At 36.5% G+C, this 24,627-nt stretch overlaps 1 protein-coding gene and 1 non-coding gene across 5 annotated transcripts in view; both read left to right on the top strand.

The window, feature by feature from the left end:
• TLL1 (tolloid like 1) overlaps positions 1 to 24,627 on the top strand; it is a 216,892-nt gene that overhangs the window by 186,664 nt on the left and 5,601 nt on the right. For all 4 annotated transcript variants that reach the window (XM_040471047.1, XM_040471053.1, XM_040471056.1 and 1 more), the window contains 3 exons: positions 2,947 to 3,072; positions 5,207 to 5,334; positions 16,772 to 16,985. In XM_040471047.1, the coding sequence (XP_040326981.1) occupies positions 2,947 to 3,072; positions 5,207 to 5,334; positions 16,772 to 16,985 (468 nt within the window). The remainder of the gene's footprint in view (positions 1 to 2,946; positions 3,073 to 5,206; positions 5,335 to 16,771; positions 16,986 to 24,627) is intronic.
• LOC121040440 (small nucleolar RNA SNORA62/SNORA6 family) lies at positions 15,833 to 15,980 on the top strand. Its single transcript, XR_005795298.1, has one exon. It is a non-coding gene; the product is annotated as a small nucleolar RNA SNORA62/SNORA6 family (small nucleolar RNA).

Here is a 24,627-nt window from a genome sequence, read left to right as displayed (position 1 = left end):
TTAAATAAATAGCTTTCTTTGTCTCTCCAGTGTAAATTGTGTGCATAATTTTAAGTATTCCAATATTAACTGAAAATTTCTCCTTTCATTTGATTATTTGACACATGGAGGCACAGTTTTCTATGCTACTTTGCTGGGCATGATAACTTTACTGCTTTTAGTTGCCGTTTTGATTTTGATTAGTCTAGTTTTGAATTTTAGCGCAACTCTAGTGTGTATATATATATCTATATATCTGTATATATAGATATATATAGTACATATATAAATATATATACTGTATATACTATGGAAATGCATGTATAGTATATATATAAATATATATAAATGTATATATAGTATGTACATAATTATATATATAAATATATAAATATATATTAATATATACATAATATATAAATGTATATATAATATATACATTTATATGGTATATATAGTATAGATATTCTAACATTGTATTTTTATTACTCTTATTTTCCTGTGACATTGATTATATTTGGCACATCAGATGTGGAGATGAAGGCAGGAAACACCAATCAACAAGGAAACTGGAAAATAGTACGATGGTTACTTAGACAATAATGACCATATAAAATCTTCTTTCTCCTCTTTCTCTTCTTCCCCTCCTTCTTATTTTTCTGCTAAAATTATTTTTAAAAATTATAAATAAAAACTTATTTTTAATTTAAAACCAGCTCCAGATAAAAAGATAATTCCAGCAGTCCCTGCTATCATAGGGTTTGTCACTGAGCAGTTAATCTGTTCACCAGTCGGTTGTAAATGGGAACTCATTTTCTCTAAACTAATTTGCTTGCAGTTGTTAGATTTCCAAAGAACTCTCAGAAATCTGGTTGACCTAGTCTCAGTCAGTTAAGTGTCCAACTCTTGATCTTGGCTCAGACCATGATCCCATAGTCATAAGATTGAGCCCCACATTGGGCTCTGCATTGGGCATGGAGCCTGCTTAAGATTCTCTCCTCCTCTCTCTTTCCCCCTCTCCTGTGCCTGCCCACCCCCCCTTCCTCCCCCCCCCGTTTCCTCTCTGAATAAATAAATAAACTTAAAAAAAAATGTCTGGTTGACATACAGTACAACTAAAGTTCACTCTATCAAGTTTTGTTTTAAGTACACCAGACATTCATTATTTAAACATTTTCATGGGAAATACGTGTCTATTTCAGAGTAAGTAATGCTGGCACCAGAAATTTAACTTGGTTATTTCCCTTTAACAAAGATGAAGTGAGTTTCTACATCCACTCATATGTGTGTATACATATGAAGCATCTTAACTAAAGAGTCTCTGGAAAGTCACATTAAAATTAGCTGACACCATCATGGTAAGAAGTATGGCTTGCCATCCCCCTGTTTTGCAGAAGTCATTCATAACTCATAAACCATAATTTTCTCTGTTGACACAATTAAGAGAGTGGGGCTTTGAAATGATTTTAAATTTTTCTAAAATTAATTTTAGGAGGCTAATTCTATATTAACTTCTGATTTCTTATACATGTTGATGCACTGTTAGAGAACAATTGTCTTTATTCTACTCTTTTTTCTTTTTCTTAGGCTACATAGTAAGTAATAAAAGTGTAGGGGAGGTATTAAAGATAGCACATAAATCACAGATACATTGATTCTTATACATTCCTTAAAACTTTGGGACTGTCTGTATGCATTTTGAGTATTCCGATATTACCAATACATGAATGTATCCCATGTAGTGCTATGTCATGTAATCAGTCTCCAAAAGTGAAAAAAAATAGATGCATCCTTAAAAATTACTATCAGATTCTTTGATAAAAAAAGTTTTTCCTAAACCCATTTCCATAGAGTGAATATTGATTTGATAAAAATACAAAAATAGCTTTAGCTATCTGGGTGCCACCATGAGCTCACAAATTCTCACTAGAAAAATCAGTTGACAGTATAAATTATGAATTTAGCCAACCTCTGATATAACTGTCATGTGTCCTTTTGTTCTCTGTGCTGTGGGAGTGATGAAAGTCTGAGTGATGTGTCATCATCTGTGTGTGTCAGGAGCAATCTGCCAGTTTTGACTTAAATGGACAAGCCAGCCATGGAATGACAGCTGAGTGACATAGTATGGTGGCTGATGCCTCTCACTGGATTGACTGCCTGCTAATCTAGTTTGGCTTTTTTCCCTGTAGTGAATTTGTTGGCTATTTCTTAAAGCTCATGTTTCCTATTCTAACCTTTGCTTCTAGCACACTAAAAGCCTCTTCAGGGTATTACTTATTAACAAACTGGTCTACTGGAGTATATTTGCTTAAAATATATAAGTTAAGTTACTTCTTTAGGATAATCTAATGATACTTGTGTTTTGTTTTGTTTTATTTTGTTTTGTCTTGGACTGTTATGAAGTGTCCAGATTCATTAGTGCTAACCATAACGGCAAAGTTAACAAAAAAAATCAACTGCAGTAGGTATGCTGAGTGATTTTTTTTTTTAAGTGATTATACACAAGTTTTGGAACCTTGTTTAGCCTCTGTCTATACACCATGGCTAACGTATTAAAGAATTTCCCTCTACTTAAATGCCAGTTGTTGCGGTTATTCAAACCACTCACAATTTTAAATTTATTTTTAAAAATTGGCAATAAATGTTTAAGATTAGTTGGAGAAAGATCCATTCATTTCCTCTCTCCTACTCAAAACTCCTACTCCAGCATCGGAGTGTAAGGCTACAGGTTGTCATCCTACAGCCAATAGTCTTAGACACTCAATTCATGGTATAAGGCTCCAAGCTAAACAAGGAGTGGGTAAAACTAAGACACTCTACTTATTTATTTATTTTTTTATGTTGGGAACAAAGAAAGCTGTGACTTAGTTTACCCTTTGCCAGCGTTAACTGCAACTAAAAGACTCCCCTTTGATATCCTTTGTTTTTAAAGCTACTTACTAAAGTGTGGGGTTATCTTTTCACCAGACAAAGATGAATGCTCTAAGGATAATGGCGGGTGTCAACATGAGTGTGTCAACACAATGGGGAGCTACATGTGTCAGTGCCGTAATGGATTTGTGCTGCATGAAAATAAACATGACTGCAAGGAAGGTACGAAGGGAGTGTTCTTTTCTTGACAACATCCAGAATTTCATGCAGTTTGGGTAAAGCACTGCTTCCAAGTAGAGTTAATCATATCAATGAGTAGTATCATTGTTGACTGTTCAAATGTCAAAAAAAAAAAAAATGTACGGTGTTCAGATATCCAAGCCTACTAATGGAAACTTCATAATACCCAAAAGTTCTGCACTTCACACATGGGTGGCATTCGAATAACTTTGTATAAACAGATATAGAAGTGGCTGTGATGCCATCTGGCAGCCAGAAAAGCACCACATTATCCCCAGGTCCTTGTAGAACAGACCCTGTAACAGTCTCCACATTTAAACTTAACTTCTGCTAAATGTTTTGCATTTGGTTTAATTTCCCTCCCCAAAATATCTCATCTATGCTACATGAGCGATGGCACTGTAAATACCAGTAGTATCAAACTCAAATGCCTACCAGAGGAAAGACATTTGAAAATGGTGCCATTTAAAGTTTTAAGTCATGATTTTGGCCAAAAAAAAAAAAAAACAAAACAAAAAAAAAAAAAACATTCTAATAGCACAATATTAGTCTATTCATTTTTGGTCCTAAGCTCTCAAAATATTCTAATTTTATAAGAACAATTATCTGTATCTCCTTAACCAGTATGAGCTAGATGGAAACAAGAAATAGCTATTCAGTTCTGATTTCATTCTTAGAGGGTCTGCTCCTGAATTTTCTACTTAAATTGGATTTGTGCCCATTTTGAAAGAATTACCATGGCAGATTTTATAACTTTAGTTATTAGCACATACAGATTGGTACGTCTCTGGCTAGAATCACAGTTAGATAGCAGCTCTTTGTATTAACTTTGGAATTGTACAGGATATCCTGAACTGAACCTTGTTCCATTCAGTTTCTTTCAAATATTGTCACATGTCAGGGTTATTTTTTCTGCTTTTTCATTGAGCTAATGATATTACCCAGAATCATATGCAAACAAGAATTTCTTTTTTCCTTTTTTCACTTTCTATATGAGAAGATAAACCCATGAAGACTGATATTTGTAACTGAGTAAAGTTTTTTGTTGAATAAACAGGCTGGGGAATAGTCCAGTTATTTCGCAGCATTGGAAGATAATTCAGAAAAAAAAAGAGAGAGGCAGCTTTTGCAAAGTATGACTATACCCTGTGGCTCACAAGTAGCAAATACAATTTAGATACCTTATTTCTCTGCTTATTTTTAAGTATTTTTAAAAATTAAATATTTTTAAATATTTTCAAGAAAGGATTTCATAGGAAACTTAATACACAACAAAAAAACTCCCAGTCTAAGTTAGAATGGGTAGGGTGCTGCTTCATAAATTACCGAGAATGGGCACAGCCTGAGGATATTAAATATTTTTTTTTTCGATATTAAACGTTTTTGAAGTTTGATATAAACAATGTGGAGTAGTCTCTTTTAAGGTAAGGTTATTTTATTGTGAAAAACATAAAAGAAATTTCATATTAAATGAATGGAATAGTCTTTGAAATTAGTTTAAAAGTTATTTCCATGACTAGCAGCTGTTTACTTATTTTTCCCCTTAACGCTTTATTTTACTTTGATGACATTAGGGTTCATTTAGTGTAGCAGCTAAAACTATGATTTAGATATCAAGTGTTTACTTTAACTAAGGGTGAGGGAAAATGTAAATACATGATCCATAAAATGGCTTAATGATGTCAATTAGCTGTAAATGATGTTTCTGCCAATGGGAAAAAAATGAATTGAAAATGGTGTAGTCCACTGAATCCCGTTTGTGGCATTGCACTCAAATATTTTGTACATGCCAAGCGTTGATAGCTTTGATGTCAGTATATGTTGCTCTGTTAAAATCTGAGCTTTCAGATCTAGCAATTTAAAATAGTTCATTTTTGTAAGCATCTATCTGATTCATTGTAAACAATTTCATGTGAGCAAGAAAACAAACATTGCCCGATTATGCTCAGCAACATGTTTGCCAAGGCAGATGCCTGTGATAACAGAGATTGGCATGGTGATTAGTCAGTACTGAGGAAAATCTTTCAGCGGGATAGTGGGTAAATGGGCTACTTTCTTGCTAAACCAACCCTGGGCTAGATTTCCAGACTGACTTATATTATCGTTGTTGGCACAGCTGAGTGCGAACAGAAGATCCACAGTCCAAGTGGCTTCATCACGAGTCCAAACTGGCCAGACAAGTACCCAAGCAGGAAGGAATGCACGTGGGAAATCAGTACCACTCCTGGCCATCGGATCAAATTAGTAAGTGAGCTCATCCTTCTTTCTATTAAGTGGACTGCCCATGTCTTTTGTGGCTAGCACACGGAGATAAGTTGAATGTTTATTTAATTGAATTGCATTAGTGGGCCGCTGGAAAATATTTTCTTTCTTATGCTTTCCTACTTACACTAAATAAATAAATCCCTGATTTCCTAGATCAAGGTGACAGTAATGACAGCCATGTAGCTCTCATGTGGTGTTCTTACCCTGGATGCTTTAAAAGGCATTATCAGCGTTACTGCAAAACAGTAGGCTCTATTTCCTAACATGTTATTGGTAATGATATTTGCAAATGGGGAAAGTAAATGAACAAAAACACATCAGAAATTCAGCAAGAAAGAAATAAAATGACTATCGGCCTTAAACCCAACATAGCACTGGCTGTGCCAATTCTGTATACCTCATAAACAAAGCATATGTATTTTTTATAAAATTAATTTCGCCTTGTGGCTTGTGGAATGTCATTTTTGCATCACGTAGTTGCCCTTTTTTTAGATGGATACTGATATCCTTAGACTTCCTCTTCTTAAGGAGACACCACGGCTTACTGTGTCTGTGCATACACAGAATAGAGACCATGTAAGGATAGAGCAATGAAGTGGCCATCTACAAGCCAGGAGAAGAGGCATGACCAAACCTGATAGCACCTTGATCTTGAAATTCTAGCCTCCAGAACTATAAGACAGTATTTTTTGTGTGTTTTAGCCACTCAGTTTATGGTAGACTTTATTCTGTGTATGCACAGACACAGTAAGCTGTGGTGCCTTCTTATCTTCTTACAAGGACACTAGCCCTATGGGACTAGGGCATCACCTGTATGACCTCATTTAATTTTGATTACCTCCCTAAAAGCCTTATCCCCAAATGCATGCACACTGTGAATTAGGGATTGAATGTATGGATTTGGGGAGAACACCATTCGGTCCATAACACCATCTCTTTGCTGAAATTTCCCAACTGTTTGTATGTTGTCTGTAGTGTTACTAGAATCTTTTGCATATTAATCATAGTTACTTTAAATTCCATTTCATAGTTTAAACATAGGGGTCATGTCTCAGTGTGTTCTGTTGGTTATTTTCTCTCTTAGTGGTGCGATTTTTTTTTTTTGGTTTGTTTTTCTTGCCTTTTTGTATGTCATATAATTTTTATTAAATACCAGACATTATGTGGATAACAGTAGAAACTTTATGTCTGGAAGTAGACACATCTCTTCTGGAGGCTATTAGCACATGTGTGGGTACAGCAGGGGCTGGTGTTGAGGAATCTAGTCAGTAAAGCTGAGTGTGGGTTTTCTAGTTCCTACCATCACCTTCAATGCGACATTGGCCTTGAATACCTTTTTCTTAGATTGGAGGCTGGGATTTCAGAGGCATTTTGCAATACTGCTACTTTAGCTTCTCTGTTCATCTCCACCATGACTTATTTCTCTCTCCATACTTTTCCTTCCCCCAGTTTCTAGTTACTTGGTATTTGCTGCTCCGGTGGGGAAGGCAAGGGGTTCTCTGTTGTCTTAGTACAGCTTGCACCTTAAACAGGCCCCGATTGTTGAGGTCTTGGAAATGGCCTTCCTCAGCAGTCCTGCCTCTTCTCTCTGTGGTGACCAAACTCCATCTTCTATCTCTGGTTGGTCTTCCATGAGAGAAGACCTTCTATAGTGGTAGCAAGTCTCTATTGTTGCTGCCTTAAGAACCTGTGACCAGCAGTTCCCCAGGGGAAAAAGTGGCTCGTTGTGTTGTGTTGTTGTTTTTTTTTTTTTTTCTGTCATTGTCATTGTTGTTTTACCTTTCCCCTGGCTTCGGTGAGTCTTTGTCCTTGCCCTGGTGGTGACGGTTTTCTTTTCCTTTCCCAGAGGTTTACAGTTTGTTTTTCAGAGAAAAGCTGCCTCTGGGCTTCATGTTTTTGCTCATGGCAGTGACCATTTTCCTCCTCTAAGCCTGCAACACTGAGGAAAGCATTTGGCCTTCTCCTGCTGTGCCCACAGTTGCTCTCATGAGCAGGAGATTGAGGTCCATGGAGAAGAGACTGCAAGTGGGTGCAAACTCCCCTATGTCTATAGCTCCCAGGGGCTCTGGACTCTTCCCCTAGTCCACACCTGACCTCTACCAGTTTATTGCAAAGACTTCTTACCTAGTTATATGGCACCCAGCATCTCTTCCTTTCAGGGTCTGCCACTGGTGAACAGGTGTTTGTGTCTCCTCTCTCCTTGGAGGAGGCTGAGATTCAGTGGACTGCATATTACTTGGTTGACTAATGACGTCAGCTCTTTGATGTATTCAGCAAAGTGATCTTTAAAGTTGACATGGGTTTTTCTTGTTGTTAGGGTAGAAGCAACACTAGTTCCAGCTATCTATATCCAAGGGGAAATAGAACTCTTGATCTACCCCAATTTAAACATGACAGTATTTTATTCTTTCTTAGTTATATACCTTTCAGCTTATTGAACACCCCTTCCAATTCTAGGACAGTATATTCCTTCACAAATTGCAAGCTTTGATTTTCATGCAAATATTCCACTTGAGGGTCAGAACATAAAGCATGTTTGTCAACAATAGTCATGCCTGCTCGTATCCTAAGAAGGAATTTCCCGGAAAGAAAACAGAAGCTCTAGGCAAATGTTGATTGCATTTGACGTTGTGATCTTTGTGGTGTAGTTATGGTCTAAAGCCAGGCTTTCTCAGATATTAGCATTCATCAGAATTACCTGGACAGCTTGTTAAATTTTTTTTTTTCAACGTTTATTTATTTTTGGGACAGAGAGAGACAGAGCATGAACGGGCGAGGGGCAGAGAGAGAGGGAGACACAGAATCGGAAACAGGCTCCAGGCTCTGAGCCATCCTCCCAGAGCCTGACGCGGGGCTCGAACTCACGGACCGCGAGATCGTGACCTGCCTGAAGTCGGACGCTTAACCGACTGTGCCACCCAGGCGCCCCCTTTTTTTTTTTTTTTTTTCTGGACAGCTTGTTAAACACACATTACTGACACCCCAAAGTTTCTGCATTGAAACATAATACTAATTCCAATTCCCTTATCCTATTAATGGTGTTCATACAAAACCTAACTCTCAATACACTCTAAGAGCTAGAATCACTAGAAAGTGTGTCATAACATTAGCTACCAACTTCAAGTGATATTTCAGTTCTGTAGTTTTTAATTCTTACTATTTCAACATTATTGCTTGTGTTTACTGTCAATGTTTCCCCACTTGTTATATAACTACTAACTAATCTACTTTAAAACCAAAATCACCATCTGTAGCAGGTAGCAACCAATGGACATTTGGCCCACACTGTTTATAATCCCACATCACACCATTCAGTCACTTTCCTGTATGGTTAGACATTTATTCTATAGGAGATTTTTATCAAAAAGATACAGTGTTCCAGATAAATGCGTTTTGCCTGGTTCCTTTGAAATTCTTAATTTTCATGGAAGAACTGAAACCCAAACTGAATTTGGAAAATGGATTCCAAGGAAACTTGAAAAATTATTAAATTTTTTAATGCCCTTAGGCCAAGAACTGCTGATAGATACTCAGCTACAAGCTAGTCTCTTTATTATGGGCTAAGGCAAAGAGAAAAAGTAAGGAAAACATTTGATCTCTCTTCGGTGCATCTTGAAGCTTTCTTTACAACTCATATATTGTTACCCTTCTTTACTTAGGCTGCATGGAAAAATAAACATTTCTAAATATTTCACATATTCATAGAGAAGCAAAGGAAATTATTCCTAAATACAATTTCATGAGATATAAAGAAAGCCACCATATTTGTGAATTTTAAGAGACCTGCTGTTCTTTCTAGCACAAACATTCCTTTAACTTGATACTGAGTTATGTTGGCTGACAGGCAAGTAATCATTTGTGGGTAAAGCCAACCTTTCTCTGTGTTTGAGATAAACATATTTTAGTTAATTTGGTTTATATATAAGACTACAAATATCGAGCCTATTTAGACAGTGTTGGAATGATGGAGTAAAACGAATAATAAAATCCAACGCCCTTTGAGAGATATGAGCATTCTTGTGCACAATATTTACTTATGAATATATTCCTTTGGTTCTTATTGTGATAATCCCTATATAATGTATATTAGTATACAATAATATAAGGGCTGAGCTATATATAAGGAGTGGTCAGTTTATTACAGATATGCAGAAATTTAAAGCTTTTGGCATTTTAATGCAACTATTTTATGTACTGTTTTAGTTATCTATTGCTTTATAACAAATTAACCCAAAGCCTCATGGCTTAAAACAAGCACTCTCCTGTGCTTGATGATCTGTACTCTCCTGACAGATTTACTCTGTAGAGTCCAGAATGTATAGCCAGAATACTATTCGGTTGTTGTATATACCACCTGATACACAAGCAGAAAATCTTCAAAGGCGATTTTTTTGAGGCGGGGGGGCACCTGGGTGATTCAGTTGGTTAAGCATCCAACTTTGGCTCAGGTCATGACCTCACGGTTTTTGTGAGTTTGAGCCCCCCATAGGGCCTGTGCTGACAGCTCTGACTCTGGAGCCTGCTTCAGATTCTGTGTGTGTGTCTCTCTCTCTCTTTCTATCTCTCTCTGCCCCTCCCTGCTCACTCTCTCTCTGTCTCTCAAAAAACAAAACAACAAAACACAATAAAATAAACGTTAAAAAAAAACAAGAAAAAATTTAAAAAGGCAAATGTTTTAAAAATATTTTTTTAATATTTATTTATTTTTGAGAGAGAAAGAGAGAGAGAGAGAGAGAGAGTGTGCAAGCAAAGGGCAGAGAGAGAGGGAGACACAGAATCCGAAGGAGGCTCCAGGGTCTGTCAGCACAGAGCCCAATGCGGGGCTTGAACTCACCAGCTGTGAGATCATGACATGAGCTGAAGTCGGTCGCCCAACCGACTGAGCCACCCAGGTGCCCTAAAGGTGATTTTTTAAAAAATGACACAGTAAATACTGTTCAATAATATAAGGCAACAATTTTAATACAATAATAGCCTAAATTATGTCTATAGTACATAATGAACATACTCATAATTTTTGTCCTTAAATCATGAATTGACTATTATAAAACGAAATATAAAAATTAAGTAGAGTTGTGTTTATGGATGATTACACCAGTTCTTAAAGATATTTTTGTACATTCTTTTATATACTTTTTTTGATACCTGCTCTGATCTTTAGAAAACCTTGAAATACTGTCTTCATGTAAATGTAGTAAGCTGGAGAGCTGGGATCCTGAGAGCCTGATAGTGTGTTTTAAAAAGTTGTAAAATAGGCACTCTCTCATACGCAATTCCACAAATAAAAACATAAATGTTCTCAAATTTGCCTTTTCTTAAGAGTGCTCTCCAGATAATAAAATGTAGCTTCACAGGGTACTTCTTACGCCTCACAGCATCATGCTTGGACTAAAGAGCACTGAGAACTAATGTCAGTATAATGCCTAATGGTTTCAAAGTGGAATCATGCATATTATCTCAGGTTGGGCTCACAAATGACACTTGTGGAGAAGGATGCAGTTTAGGGGGGTTGGCAAGTGTGTAAAGCTGGCAGGGGTCTAAGGACCTTCAAGCCCAAGATTCTTTCTGTACCTTTTACTTTATTTTGTTTTATTTATTTTAGCATCCTGCATCAGAGAGAAAAAAGATCCATAATTGCTACATATGTGTGCATATATACTAATTTCAATGGGAAATGTTAATAAGACAAAGTTATAACGATGAAGTAAAATGAACATACAACAGAGAAATAAAGAGAGATTCGGACCATATATATTTTGAATTTAAAGTGACTTGTGTCTAAACGTCAGGTTTCTACTTACTAGCCATCTTGAGATGATACTTGAGAAAGATACTCATCCTTTTAGTCTCCATTTCTAGATAAGAAATTGGAGATAATACTTAGGAATGTTGTAAGTGTATCAAATGAACTTGTATATTAAGTATTTGGCATAATGCCCTGTAAAAGCCAATAAACACTGATATATGATATCCAAATAGCAATTAGAATTATGACAATGATCAATAATAAAAATTATATACCTTTTTATTGGGTAATTGAACCATGATCAAGTTTTTGGGCAGCCTTATGAAGTTGAAATTCAGTACCAACAATTAAAAATACAGCTAATAATTATTTGTCAGAAACTTTTTTCTTTAAAGAGCCGATAGGAAATAATATGGACTTCGTAGACTGTGTAGTCTGTGTTGCAACAATTTTAATTTGCTGCTTTGGTGTGAAAGCATCCACAGACAGTACACGAATGAATGGACGTGGATGTGTTTCAGTAACTGTTTAATTGCAAAAACAGCCTGAAAACTAGATTTGCCAGGCAGAATTTACCTAGTTTGTTAAGAAAGTCAGGGCAAAAGGGTTTGAAATCATGAAGTCCATCATTGTGGTTATTTTCCCTGAAATCACAGAGGGTGGAAATATTTAGCTCTTAATTTCTGTGGTAGACAGAATAATGTTCCTCATCCCCCAAAGATGGCCGTGTTCTAATCCCCAGAACTTGTGCACGTGTTACCTTATGTGGCAAAAGGAGCTGTGGTTAAATTAAAGATCTTGAAATGGAGAGATTATCCTAGATTATCTGGGTGGGCTGGACGTAATCGCAAGGGTGCTTACAAGACAGGAGCAGGAGATCAGAGAGGAGATGCTATACTGTTGGTTTTGAAGATGGAGGAAAGGGATATGAGCTGAGGAATGAGAGTGGCCTCCAGAAGATGGGCAAAACGCAAGGAAACAGATCATCACCTTCCTCTGGAAGGTCTGGTGCTGCTCACCCATTTTAGACGTCTAACCTTCATAGCTGACAGGGAGTGAATATGTGTCATTTAAGCCACTAAATTTACGGTAATTTGCTACAGCAGCAATAGGAAATTAATACATTTGCTTTCTCTGTGTTTGTGTGTGTGTTTAACTAGGAGATGCTGACTATGTGATAATAGCTTTACAATAGAAAGAAACCTTGATTAAAAGGTAGTTGGGGGGAAAATGTTTTCTTATTAGAAAAGAGATCAAGTTCTGAATGAATAAGACGAGGATCTATTTTACTCCTGGTTTCCTCCTGTCTTGATTCTGGAGACTCATCATTACATTTTTGGTACTTTTTTAATGTTTTGAATTGCTCCACATTAAATAGAAAATAAAACAAAAACAAACCAACAAAACAGAAAGAAAATTCCAGGCATAGGAGCATATAGCAATATGTGCTCATGTCGTGTTTATTTGATTTATCCTATCCTGGAGTTTTGCGAAGTTATATAGTTGCAATTTATAGCTTTAGATATGGGATATTTAAAAAACAAAAGCACCTACAAATGTTACATAATTCTCCACTATAAATTCACAGAAAGTGTATTTGACCACAGCTATAGAGGACTCATGGGGGGAAGAAAGGTCATTTGAATCAGAAGGCTAGGGTCTGTATTCCATGCTGCCATTTTTCCCAGTGGCCTTTACTCCTTCCAGTATCTTGTGGGAAACCAACTGACAGTTCTTACCGAAGACAGGAAAAGACGAAGGATGGCTGGGCCCAGGGAGTGCTAAATCTTATCTCACAGCTGCTCAGATTGCATCAGCGTCTTTCATTCGCTCGCTTTTAATGGTCACGCTGGCTAAATTTTATTTTTGCATTGAATGCTATCATTTTATTTCCTTGTCCTTTATGAATATATATGGCAACTCAGGATGACTTTACCCTTTAGCCACCGCCTGTATTTTCAATCAAAGTACCTCTACAGATGTTCATGTGAGGCTGCATATGGAAGCCTGGCAGGGAGCCAGCTAGGTAGATTAGGCTTGCTTGGGAGTTCCAGAAACACATAGTTATTCTTTCCACAGCCCAAAATGAGAATTCAGTTTTATTTCTTTTGAATGAGACTCCTTAAGCTCTTGGTTTGCCTTGTGGGAAATCCATTAGTATTTCTGATGAGAGCTCATGGTTATTTGCTCTTTTTTGTTTTGTTTTGTTTTGTTAAACTTAGATTAGTAACCTTAAAATCATAGAAATATAATCATGGAATGAGTAAGGTTTAAATGTTCGAATACTAAAATGCCTATAAAGTTTTAGTGTAAACACCTAAGAAAAATAAAGTACCAAAAAAGAGGGCAGTGTTTCAGCAGAAATCAGACTTTCTTACCGCTCCATACATCAGCTTTGCTTAGCTGTCCTGTTACCATTGTGTAGTTGAAGGATGTTTGGGGATTCTAAGTGTCTTCGGGGGTGCGAGGGAAGCAATTCTGTGACATTGATTCCTGGTGGCTGGAAATCTCCGTATTCTGCATTATTTAGATATAGATATTCGTGGCTCAGGACGCATCATAAAAGAAAATAATAAACTGTGTGTCTCACTGTATCTTTAGGAATTCTACAAAAATATTTTTTGAGGTTTTCCCAGTGTCCCATGGACCCCTGTAATACCTTTCAATGGCCTAGAAATGTTTTTTATTGAGGCAATGTCACTACATATGGAGGTCTCTAATGTGAATATCTCTATGATATTAAGGGCCAGATTTATGAGATCTCGGCATGTGAATTGGTCACGCTTTTGCTTGTGTGGAAGCATTTGGGTTAGACTGACTTCTGGAAAAGGACCACCCAATCTTTGCAGATGAACTAACAAGCTGCTACCAATTCCAGGAGGAGAAGTCACTAAGACCTTAAAGAAGGAGAATTGTTTGCATCACTTGGGAATATGTCAGCTGCAAAACTTTTGCCTAATTTGACTCTTCCAGAGTCAGTTCGATTCCATTAGTAATTTGATAAAAAGCGGGAGCCAGTTGGCTCCAAACCAGGTGTCAGTATGCCCCCAGCCCACAAGCGCACTGCCACTCTGTGTGGTGTTGCTCTGTTCTGTAAAACAGATGTTATGATTCACTCCAGACATCCTGCATTTCATTAGGGAGTGAAATAGTCACTTAGTTATCTCATTCACTTACTTTTCAATGGACTGAACATGTGTGGTCTGTAAATTCTAATCCCATTTTAACTTTTACTTACAGGATATGCTTTAGAATGCCATCACCCCACCCCCACCCCCATCCCCACCCCCCATCGTTCTTACAATTTTCACTTCTTCACAGTAAGTTTTTCTGGTCTTTTTAGATGAATGACTCTAAATCACATTCAAAAGAGATAGTTATTCAACATGCAATGGTTTTCAGATGTTGTCATTTTCCTGAAACAGTGTCGTTGTTGTTTTTTTCCTGGTCTTATAATTCAGAAGCTTGGTTTCATATTTAATCCGCAGAAATTCTAAGTGAGGATAAGCCAATTTTCTCCTGTTGGTTTCTTAACAGTCACAAACTGACACTGAGACTGTGTATATGTCACAAAAGTCCTAGAAGCTGACTGAGTACCGTCTCATGAGATGCAGAAAACCTGAAGGGTTGGCCTTCTCCTTTTACAGCATTTCCGTCCGTGGGGTTGGCCATAAACATGGAATCGGTAGACAGGTAAACGAATGGACGTCCAGCCGACCATCCATTCAGAGTCTTCTATATCACTCATACACTGCATCTGCTCTACTCCATTCTCTGCCACTGGATTGCAGAGAATCCCAGAATTCCCAGAAGGGGAAAACTTCAGTGATCACCCTGCTTTGACTGTTGTACTTCATGATACATACACTCTGCTAAAGTCTCCTTGTTCACTGTATCTTTCTGCACTGTTTTTTGTTGGTTTGTTTCCAGTAAGACTCTTTGTGCTGTATTTAATCTTTTTCACACTATCCAGTGTCTTGGTAGAATGCAGCGAACAATCCTTTTTACCCATTATAATTATAATACATAATGACTCTCTGAGGCTCCTTGGGTATAACATTTTAATTTATACTTTTAAGTAGGATGCGGCGGAATATACAACAGCAGAGATCAGACCTCTTTCTTTTCTTTTGTTTCTTCTTTTAAGTAGCTTCCGTTGCTTTCTCCTCCTCCCTAATTAATATAAATTGCTTCTTTCTTTTCTTCCCTTACTCCTCCAAAGTCAGTGATAGTAGACGGCAACGCGTTAAGGGATAGATAACTGTGGTCAGCACCAAAGGAAAACCATTCTTAATTCTTAGTCGATTTTTTCTTTCAAAATTACAAAACTGATGGTTTTAATTAAACTTAGAATTGTGACAGTTTCACCATATTGCATTAAATACGTGTCTGTAAAAAGTTTTGTGCAAATATTTTAAGCTGCAGAGAGACCACAGCAACATTAGTGAATTTTTTGAGTACATGTTCTCTTTCTTTGGTGTTGTTTCCCTTATTATTTTGTTTTAGCTTTGCTCCATAGACTTTAGTGGAAGCTATAGTTTATTTCTTGAAGGCATGATGGTTTTCTCAGGGAAAGGAAAAAGCCTTAATTGGCAATGGCAAATAACCTAGAATTCCTGGAATTATTAATAGTTTGGACATTACTATTTTCAGTCTGTCTCGATTACACGTTCCTTTGTGATGTTTAATATGTGTTATACATTTAATGAATTTTCATTTTAAGAATTTGCTTCTGTACTTTGTTAAAGCATGGAAGTGAGGCTGCTGGCTGGCTGATGAACTCACAAGTGTAGGTAGTGTGCTACATGAGGGCGAGTCTTTCGCTAACACTGGCTTCTGGCCCAGTGAGTGGAGTTTGATAGTAATTCTTGCTACAAGTATAAAAAAATAATTAATTGGTCAGACTCATACATAAAAATTACTACGCAGGAAAATTAAAATAATTTTTAAAGGCATACTAAACTTGGCAAGACTCTAAATATTAAAATAAGTATACCATCTATCTTAAAAGTAAATTAACAATAATGTAGCCTAAAATCATATTAGGACTCTCTAATAATATGGGTTTGTAGGATCTAAATAAAGAAGCATATAGTGAAAATTCCCTTTTAGTTATCCTATTAAGATTTACTGTGCTTAATTTTTGTGAAGATATAACAATAACTATAAGAGGTTTTCTGCTTAAGTGTCCCAAGGTACTTGTACACAAAGTACATCCAAGGTAGTATATGATGTTCAATAGTTTATGATCATCAAAACCAGAGGATTCAACTTTTTAAAAAAATTAAAAATGTTAAAAATCAATTTTTGTTTTCTGATGCATTCAGTGTGAACTTAGAATTATATTCAGAATAAAATGTCACTTTTGATTGCAATTTGTCTATATTTTGGAGTAGATTGTCATAGTAGATTTAGTTGAAATAGTTGAATAGTAGAATTTCACCTGGAGTTATTGCATTGTTTTCCTCCTTATGTTTTTGCAGAGATTTTACATCCTGTTGATTTCACACTCTTTCAGTAATGCTCCACATGGATTTATTTCTTTATATGTCCCGAGCATGTTTTATTGATCTGTATTTCTGCTCCAAAGGAAAGAACCCATTTTGAGTGATATGTGATTTTTTATTTTTCTTTTCCTTTCTTCTTCTTTCTTTTTTTGTTTTTAACCAGGCCTTTAGTGAGTTTGAGATTGAGCAGCATCAAGAGTGTGCTTATGATCACTTAGAAGTATTTGATGGAGAAACAGAAAAATCACCAATTCTTGGACGACTATGTGGCGGCAAGATACCAGAGCCCCTTGTGGCCACCGGAAATAAAATGTTTGTTCGGTTTATTTCTGATGCATCTGTTCAAAGAAAAGGCTTTCAAGCCACACATTCTACAGGTCAGCAAATCAGGGCCATGTTTCTCTTTCTTAAGATCTAGGTTTCTCTTCCGGGAATGAATGCAGTGGATCCTATAACAGGAACATTAATGAATCTCTGAGGACAGTAGAAGAAATCTCACTGGAGAATTTTGTAAAATATTTGAGAGCAATGTTGCATCCTACCTATATGTCTTTGTAGTTGTTGAACATTAAAAGGAAATGCAATAATTTGATCTCATTCATGTTCAATGCAGTATGACCAGGTAGAATTATCTCTAAATATTTGTATAATATGTTCCATATTCACTTTGGCAGTTTGATTTATATGTTCTGTTTAACAGTTAAAAATCTATATCTTAGTATTCAAGAATTATGTTTATCTAACATCCTACCTGGTTACCTAGATTTTGAATTAATATATTTTTATAAATCTCAGTTTTGAGATTTATCTCTCTGTTTTACAGAGCCTCATTTGTTTTTCCCTTTATTTGGTATGCAACACAATCTTTTTCCTAATCCTAATCCCTAATTTGACTTTGTAATGAAAATCTTCAAGAAATAAAATATAATTTAGAAAAATATGGAAAATTTTAGGCAAAATGTGAATAACATTTTTTATAACTTGGAGCCAGCCTAATAATATATTTCATAAATGTCTAGGAAATGTCCTTTTTTTTCATTCAGTTAAAAATAAAAAATCAGTTGATAGTAGTTTCCTAAAGTCATTTAGCTTATAGTGCCACCTAGTGGCACTCATGATATATAAACAGTTTAGACACCGCCTGGTAGAAATCTATCTTGGTGTAAAACGCACTAGAAATAGTATACATATTTTACCAGGAAACATTTTGAGTGTAGTAATTTTCATCATGGTTTCCTGATTTTTTGTTTGAATTTTTTAAATTTTATGTGAGAAATCAGAATTTTAATTATTCCGTTATCCAATATTACTTTCCAGTTTAATACATTTTGTTATGAGCATTAGATTTATATTGAAGTCTATATGTGAGAAAGTGAATATTGTCCAGGGCGCCTGGGTGGCTCAGTTAGTTGAGCATCCGACTTTGGCTTAGGTCATGATCTCACAGTCCGTGAGTTCGAGCCCCGAGTCGGGCTCTGTGCTGACGGCTCAGAGCCTGGAGCCTACTTCAGATTCTGTGTCTCCCTCTCTCTCTGCCTCTTCCCCACTCGTGCTCTGTATCTCTCTGTCTCTCAAAAATAAACATAAAAAAACATTTAAAAAAAAGTGAATATTGTCAAAATATTGATCATACTAGGAATTGTTGGACTCATTGATAATTCAAATTAATTGTTTCTCAGGATTAGTATAAATATTTATATTTAAAATTATTTATATATTTATATTTATATATATTATATATATTATGTTTGAGAAAAATTTTTCATGGACTATAGACATTTCGTACTGATTTTCCACCCATTTGACATGTACTCTTTAAATATTTTCCTGATGGGGCGCCTGGGTGGCGCAGTCGGTTAAGCGTCCGACTTCAACCAGGTCACAATCTCACGGTCCGTGAGTTCGAGCCCCGCGTCGGGCTCTGGGCGGATGGCTCAGAGCCTGGAGCCTGTTTCCGATTCTGTGTCTCCCTCTCTCTCTGCCCCTTGCCCGTTCATGCTCTGTCTCTCTCTGTCCCAAAAATAAATAAACGTTGAAAAAAAAATTTAAAAAAATAAAAATAAAAATAAAATAAATATTTTCCTGATAACTTGTTATGCATTGAAGGGGTGGAATGATTGGAATCCCATTACTTCATCAATACTTTTCTGATAGCACAGAGTTTATGGCATATATATACTTACTTTAATATACTGAGTATCATAAGTTCCAAGAAAGCAGTATAAAAATATGCTGTCAAAGTTCTTGAAATATCTGACTATATAATATTTTGAATTTTCCTGTCTATGAATTCCTCTTTCTTACGTTAGTAAAAACTTACTTTTATAGTATCTCATACTATCTCTTCTTACCTTTGGTAAGTAGAAGGATTAAGACTTATATCATGTTCTGGTATGTTGATACATTTGGGGTTTGGGTCTAATGATGCCATTACCTAGCTGGGAATGTTGGAAAGGATCATTTCTTTGGATCTGTTTCTTTATCTGTAAACTACTATTTAAGGTTTCTTATAGCTGTAAAAGTCCACAACTTGTTAATTTTGCATGGCCTCTGCTCATGAACCCTATTTGCAGTGTTTATATAACCCTTAAGAACCCATTGTTAGGATCTAATTTCTCAATGAGGTCACATATTGAGATCTAATGGTCTATATAGCATGCATTTGGCATTTAGGCACACACATGCACTTAATATATACACTTTACATATACTGAATCCTCAAAAGACTATACGATGTGTTATTCTCATTTTTCAGATAAAGACTATACGATGTGTTATTATCCTCATTTTTCAGATAAAGACTATATGATGTATTATTATCCTCATTTTTCAGATAAAGACATTTTAGAAATCTCTAAAAATTAATTAATCATTCAAATTCTCATTTTTCAGATAAAGAAATTGATTAATTATTTTTTAGAGATTTCTAAAATTATGTCAAAGCCTGAATTTAATCTTTATACTACCTATCTCCAAAGCTCACATACTTTCCACCACAGTATATTTTCTCTTAACGTAAAAGTTTCAGATTAGGAAGAAAAAGGATACCAAACTGGTCTGTTATTGAAGCAATGGTAGAGATTGAATTTTTCCTTATGTAAGTTTTAAAAAAACCCTCTGTTTAAAGTATGTAACTGGCTAGGCCTATTTTATTGCCCTGTTCTGTTCACATTCATTCAAATACCCAATTGAGCAACGTGAGTCCTATTTTCATTAGGTGAAAACGTACCCTGGATATCTTTTAATCCGGCCCTGTCATCTCACAGTTAAGGATTCTGAACAAAAACTTAAATGCCTGAAGTAGAACAAAAAAAAATAATAGTTGGTATTAGAATCCTGGCTTCTTAACTCGGGCTCATTTGCTGTTATCAAAATTTTTCATATTATCTGTTTGTATTTTTTTTTTCTTTATGCATAAATTTTTGCTCTCCCTTAACCAGGCATCTTTTCTGGGTAGATTTGTTTTATACTGTTACTTTCTAGTAGCCATACATGTTGAAATCCTCTGAGGTGCTGCCTCCTATTTATGTCTCCTAAAGCTTTCTCTTTAATAAGTTAATTTATCCCATAGTCTTTCATCACATATTTATTTTTTTTTTAAATTTTTTTTCAACGTTTATTTATTTTTGGGACAGAGAGAGACAGAGCATGAACGGGGGAGGGTCAGAGAGAGAGGGAGACACAGAATCGGAAACAGGCTCCAGGCTCTGAGCCATCAGCCCAGAGCCTGACGCGGGGCTCGAACTCACGGACCGTGAGATCGTGACCTGGCTGAAGTCGGACGCTTAACCGACTGCACCACCCAGGCGCCCCTCATCACATATTTATTTGACACCTGCTTTGGATAGACTGTAAGGTATTGGTAATTTATAGCAAAAAATTTAGCAATTTGTGGGAGTTGATAAGGAAATAGAAGGAATCCCTGCCTGTTGATAGCTTACAGTCTCGCAAGTTAAACTTCTGATTTTCAGATGTTTCTGTACTTAGGATTTTTCAATTTCTACTGACAAGACAGCCAAGTCCAGTACTACCTCAGTCAATTTTTTCTACATGTATAAAACTCTTATTCATTATTTAACTGCTTCTAGAATATCTGTAACTCTTATTGATGGGCCCTGAAATACACCTTTTAATTTGCTTGAGTAAATTTATATATATTTCTGTATAAAATTTGAGTTTTATCCACAAGTTTCTAATACCATGAATTTTGAAGCCAGCCGATGAGAAATATTGCTCTAATATGGTTTTATGGCTACTTTTTTTCACAAGTAATGCTATGTAAAAAAAATCCACGAGTAATGGACTTTATTGGGAAGAGTCCTTTTCATTCTCTGATAGTGTCCAAATTCTAAGCCTAAATATATTTTAATCAGGTAACAAATGGTATTCCACTACCCTTAAATAAACTTATGAAAGGAAACAAATCCTCCGGTAAAAAAAAAAATATATATATATATATATATATATATCCTGTGTATTCTCTCAGAGGATATGGCTATCATATAGAAAAAGGGGGAAATGTGAAGAGAAAATAATATTTTAAAACATGGTCAATCTGGGGCGCCCTGGGTGGCCCGGTCGGTTAAGTATCCAGCTTAGGCTCAGGTCATGATCTTGCAGTTCACAGGTGTGAGCCCTGCGTCGGGCTCTGTGCTGACAGGTCAGAGCCTGGAGCCTGCTTTGGATTCTGTGTCTCCCTCTCTCTGCCCCTTCCCCACTCACGCTCTGTCTCTCTGTCTCTCTCTCTGTCTCTGTCTCTCAAAAATAAATAAACATTAAAAAAAAACACAGAGTCAGGGAGGCAAACCATAGGAGAGTCTTAACTACAGAAAAGGAACTGATGGTTGATGGAAGGGAGGTGGGTGGGGGGTTGGGCAAAATGGGTGATTGGCATTAAGGAGGGCACTTGTGATGAGTGCTGGGTATTGTATGTAAGTGACGAATCACTAAATTCCACTCCTGAAACTAATATTACACTATATGTTAACCAACTAGAATTTAAATAAAAACTTGAAATATTAAGAAAATAAATGAATAAAATAAAACATGGCCCGTCTGGTAGGACTTCTTTCCTGTAGCATACAACATCATACTATTTATCAATGACATTAAAAAAACTAAAATAATACATTATTAAACTTCTTAGCAAGGAAATTATTTTGATCTAACTCAATTAAATTAGAATGTCCACTAAAGGCATTTGTAGGTCAAGTTACAGGACCTCTTTGGGAATTTAATACTTTATCAGGAAACAAACAATCATGTATTTCCAAATTAAAAGGAAGGTTACCCCCAGGCTTCTCTTCCCTTCTTGTCACCTATCTTATGCAGCTTTATTTTCATTTTCCAGAATTCTGTAGAAGATGTTCTAGCAGCTTATAAAGTACATTCAAACAATTGATTTAAAAACAATATTGCTGACATGCTACACTACTTTTATATTGTTCCAACTTAGTAAATGAACAGAATATTTGCAGGGAGTGTATTTACCTAAAAAACCTCCTTTATAGGGACCATATTAAATGATACATGAACTAAATTTTGAAGAATTGCCACAAGGATTCTCAAAGACGCTTGTAAGCAATTGCCCTCATTCTGCCTGTTATTTTCTGCGTATGGAATTTCTCTCAGGGCATATTAAAATCACACCTCTTCTGCATATAATATTCAAATGTTTGTTCTTAAAAATTTTATTCTGTGGACTAAATTCTGTCTCTGTCTCTGTCTCTGTCTCTTTTTCACTGTTGGATCATTAATTCCAGATTTATTAGTTTGAGCAGTGATCCATAGGAATGCAGTTGTGCTCTGAAACGGATAAATGAAAGCCGGTGAACTTTCTGAAACATTTTTAGTCACCCTTAAATGTAATTTATTTATTTTGAATATTGCCGTTTTCTAGAAATTTTCAATAAAACCCAGTTATAACCCTTCACTGTCATTTTCAGCTTCACAAACGTTTCATGAAATCCCCTTTCCATTTTTGTTTAATTTTTTTAAATGTTTATTTTTGAGACACACACACTCACACACACACACACACACACACACACACAGAGCCTGAGTGGTTTCATGAAATCTCCCTTTCCATTTTTGTTTAATTTTTTTAAATGTTTATTTTCAAGAGAGAGACACACACACACATATAGAGCCTGAGCGGGGAAGGGCATAGAGAGAAGGAGACACAGAATCTGAAGCAGGGTCCAGGCTCTGAGCCGTCAGCACAGAGCCCCACACGGGGTTTGAACTCACAAACTGCGAGGTCATGACCTGAGCCGAAGCCAGAGGTTCAACTGACTGAGCCACCCAGGAGCCCCTCCTTTTCCATTTTGTTCCACTAGTTCATTTCCTCCTTGATTTTTGTTGGAAGTTGGGACTGGCAAAGAATTGTATCTTCTGGATCCCGGTCTTTGTCTTGCTACTTTGTTTGTACAAGGCAGGCACACTGAAACTAAAGCCTTCTTCCCAACACACAGTCTGTGCCTTCAGCTCTTCCTGGCTGTGGGATAAAAGTTTTTTAAAAAGTTGAAACCAAAACAAATCCGGCAATTATATCAAACTTTGAGAACAGGTAGAATTCTAAAAAACCTCTAAATGAGATTACACTGGTTTATACACTTACATATTACATTTGGAAATATTTTTCACAAAATATTTTCCCGGGCTTCAAAAATATAAGTCTTCCATTATGATAGCAGATTAATAGTGTTTTCAGTTGTTTTTTTCATTTTTTTCTGGCTTTTCATTTCATACCTGAATGGATCCCTAGCAGCACAGATGATGGCATTTCAATGTTCTCACTGGAAAATTATGCCAGAAATGGTGGTAGCTTCCACTAAGACAGCCTTTCCTATGTGCCAGTTACCTTCCAAGCATTTTACACATATTAAACCATTCACTCTTCGTCTGGACCCCGGGGTGGGGCTACTGTGTATGATGCTTGTCTTAGAAATGAAGTGTGAGATACAGTCCCACAGTGGATGAAGGGCAGAGCCCAGATTTGGACCCAGGTAGTTTGGCTGCGGGGTTCTGTCACAGGGGAAGGACCGTAATTTTTGGACTTAGAAGAGCGCCCTGCCCTGGTAGGAAGGGTAGGATGTTAGGTTCGCAGTCTGTAGGACTCAAGAGACAATATTTAAGAGATGAGTCCAGCTTTCAGCTTTTTACATGGGCAATAGTAGCACCCATATCGAGTGATGGTGCAGGATGCCCCATCTGCCACCGGGAACATAGAGGGACATTGACATTCACCCTGGAGCACAGCCTAGGGGGCAGTCATTCTCGTGGTTGGAACTCCAGTTGGATATCAGCCACACACACGAATCTAAATGTCTTTGTGCCTACATATACTTAGACACATCTGAACGGTGGTTCCATCCTGGAGATTCAGAAATAGTTTGTTATTGAAAGCCACCAAACCACAGTGTGGGTAAACTGTACACAGACCTGAAAACTCCAGCTAAGTGTTTGTAATTGCGCAATCCATCCTCACAGGGTGCTGCTGAGGATGGTTTGGTCGCATGATCATGACAATGTCACAGATGTGGTTCGATAGCCAGTGTCCTGCTTGTCCACATCTTTTCATCTTGGGCTTTCATTTCTGTCCTCTCCCAACTTACTCCAGTTTTCCTGAGATTTTCCCGGTCTCAGCACTGAAATTGTGGCTTCCCAGGGACCTCTCAGCGCTTGACAAACAGAGATAGAAAGAAACTCTACTTGCTTCTGACATATTTATATCCCTTTCTTTATCTCCTTTGCCCCCGACCCTCTGCCATAATAATACATATAATGCCTAGTTATTAGGGATAATAACCTATATAGGCCCTAGTTATTAGGAGGTTTGGGGGCGAAGATTACAAAGTTTCTGAGAAAAAAAAATTTTTAAGTGTTATATCTAAATTACACTGGCTATAAATTTTTATGCATACTTCTCTATTTGGTGTATTTACCTCTAATGACAAAAGCAATAACTGGTAATCCATAAGTTTATTGATATCTCTCTGGAAAAGAAGCTGTGAAAAG

This window comes from Herpailurus yagouaroundi, unplaced genomic scaffold (assembly GCF_014898765.1).
Source record: "Herpailurus yagouaroundi ecotype Mexico unplaced genomic scaffold, PumYag 28, whole genome shotgun sequence".
NCBI classification, from domain to species: domain Eukaryota; kingdom Metazoa; phylum Chordata; class Mammalia; order Carnivora; family Felidae; genus Herpailurus; species Herpailurus yagouaroundi.
The sequence above is the reverse complement of the archived record's forward strand: the minus strand, read 5'-3'. Positions and strand labels throughout refer to the sequence as shown.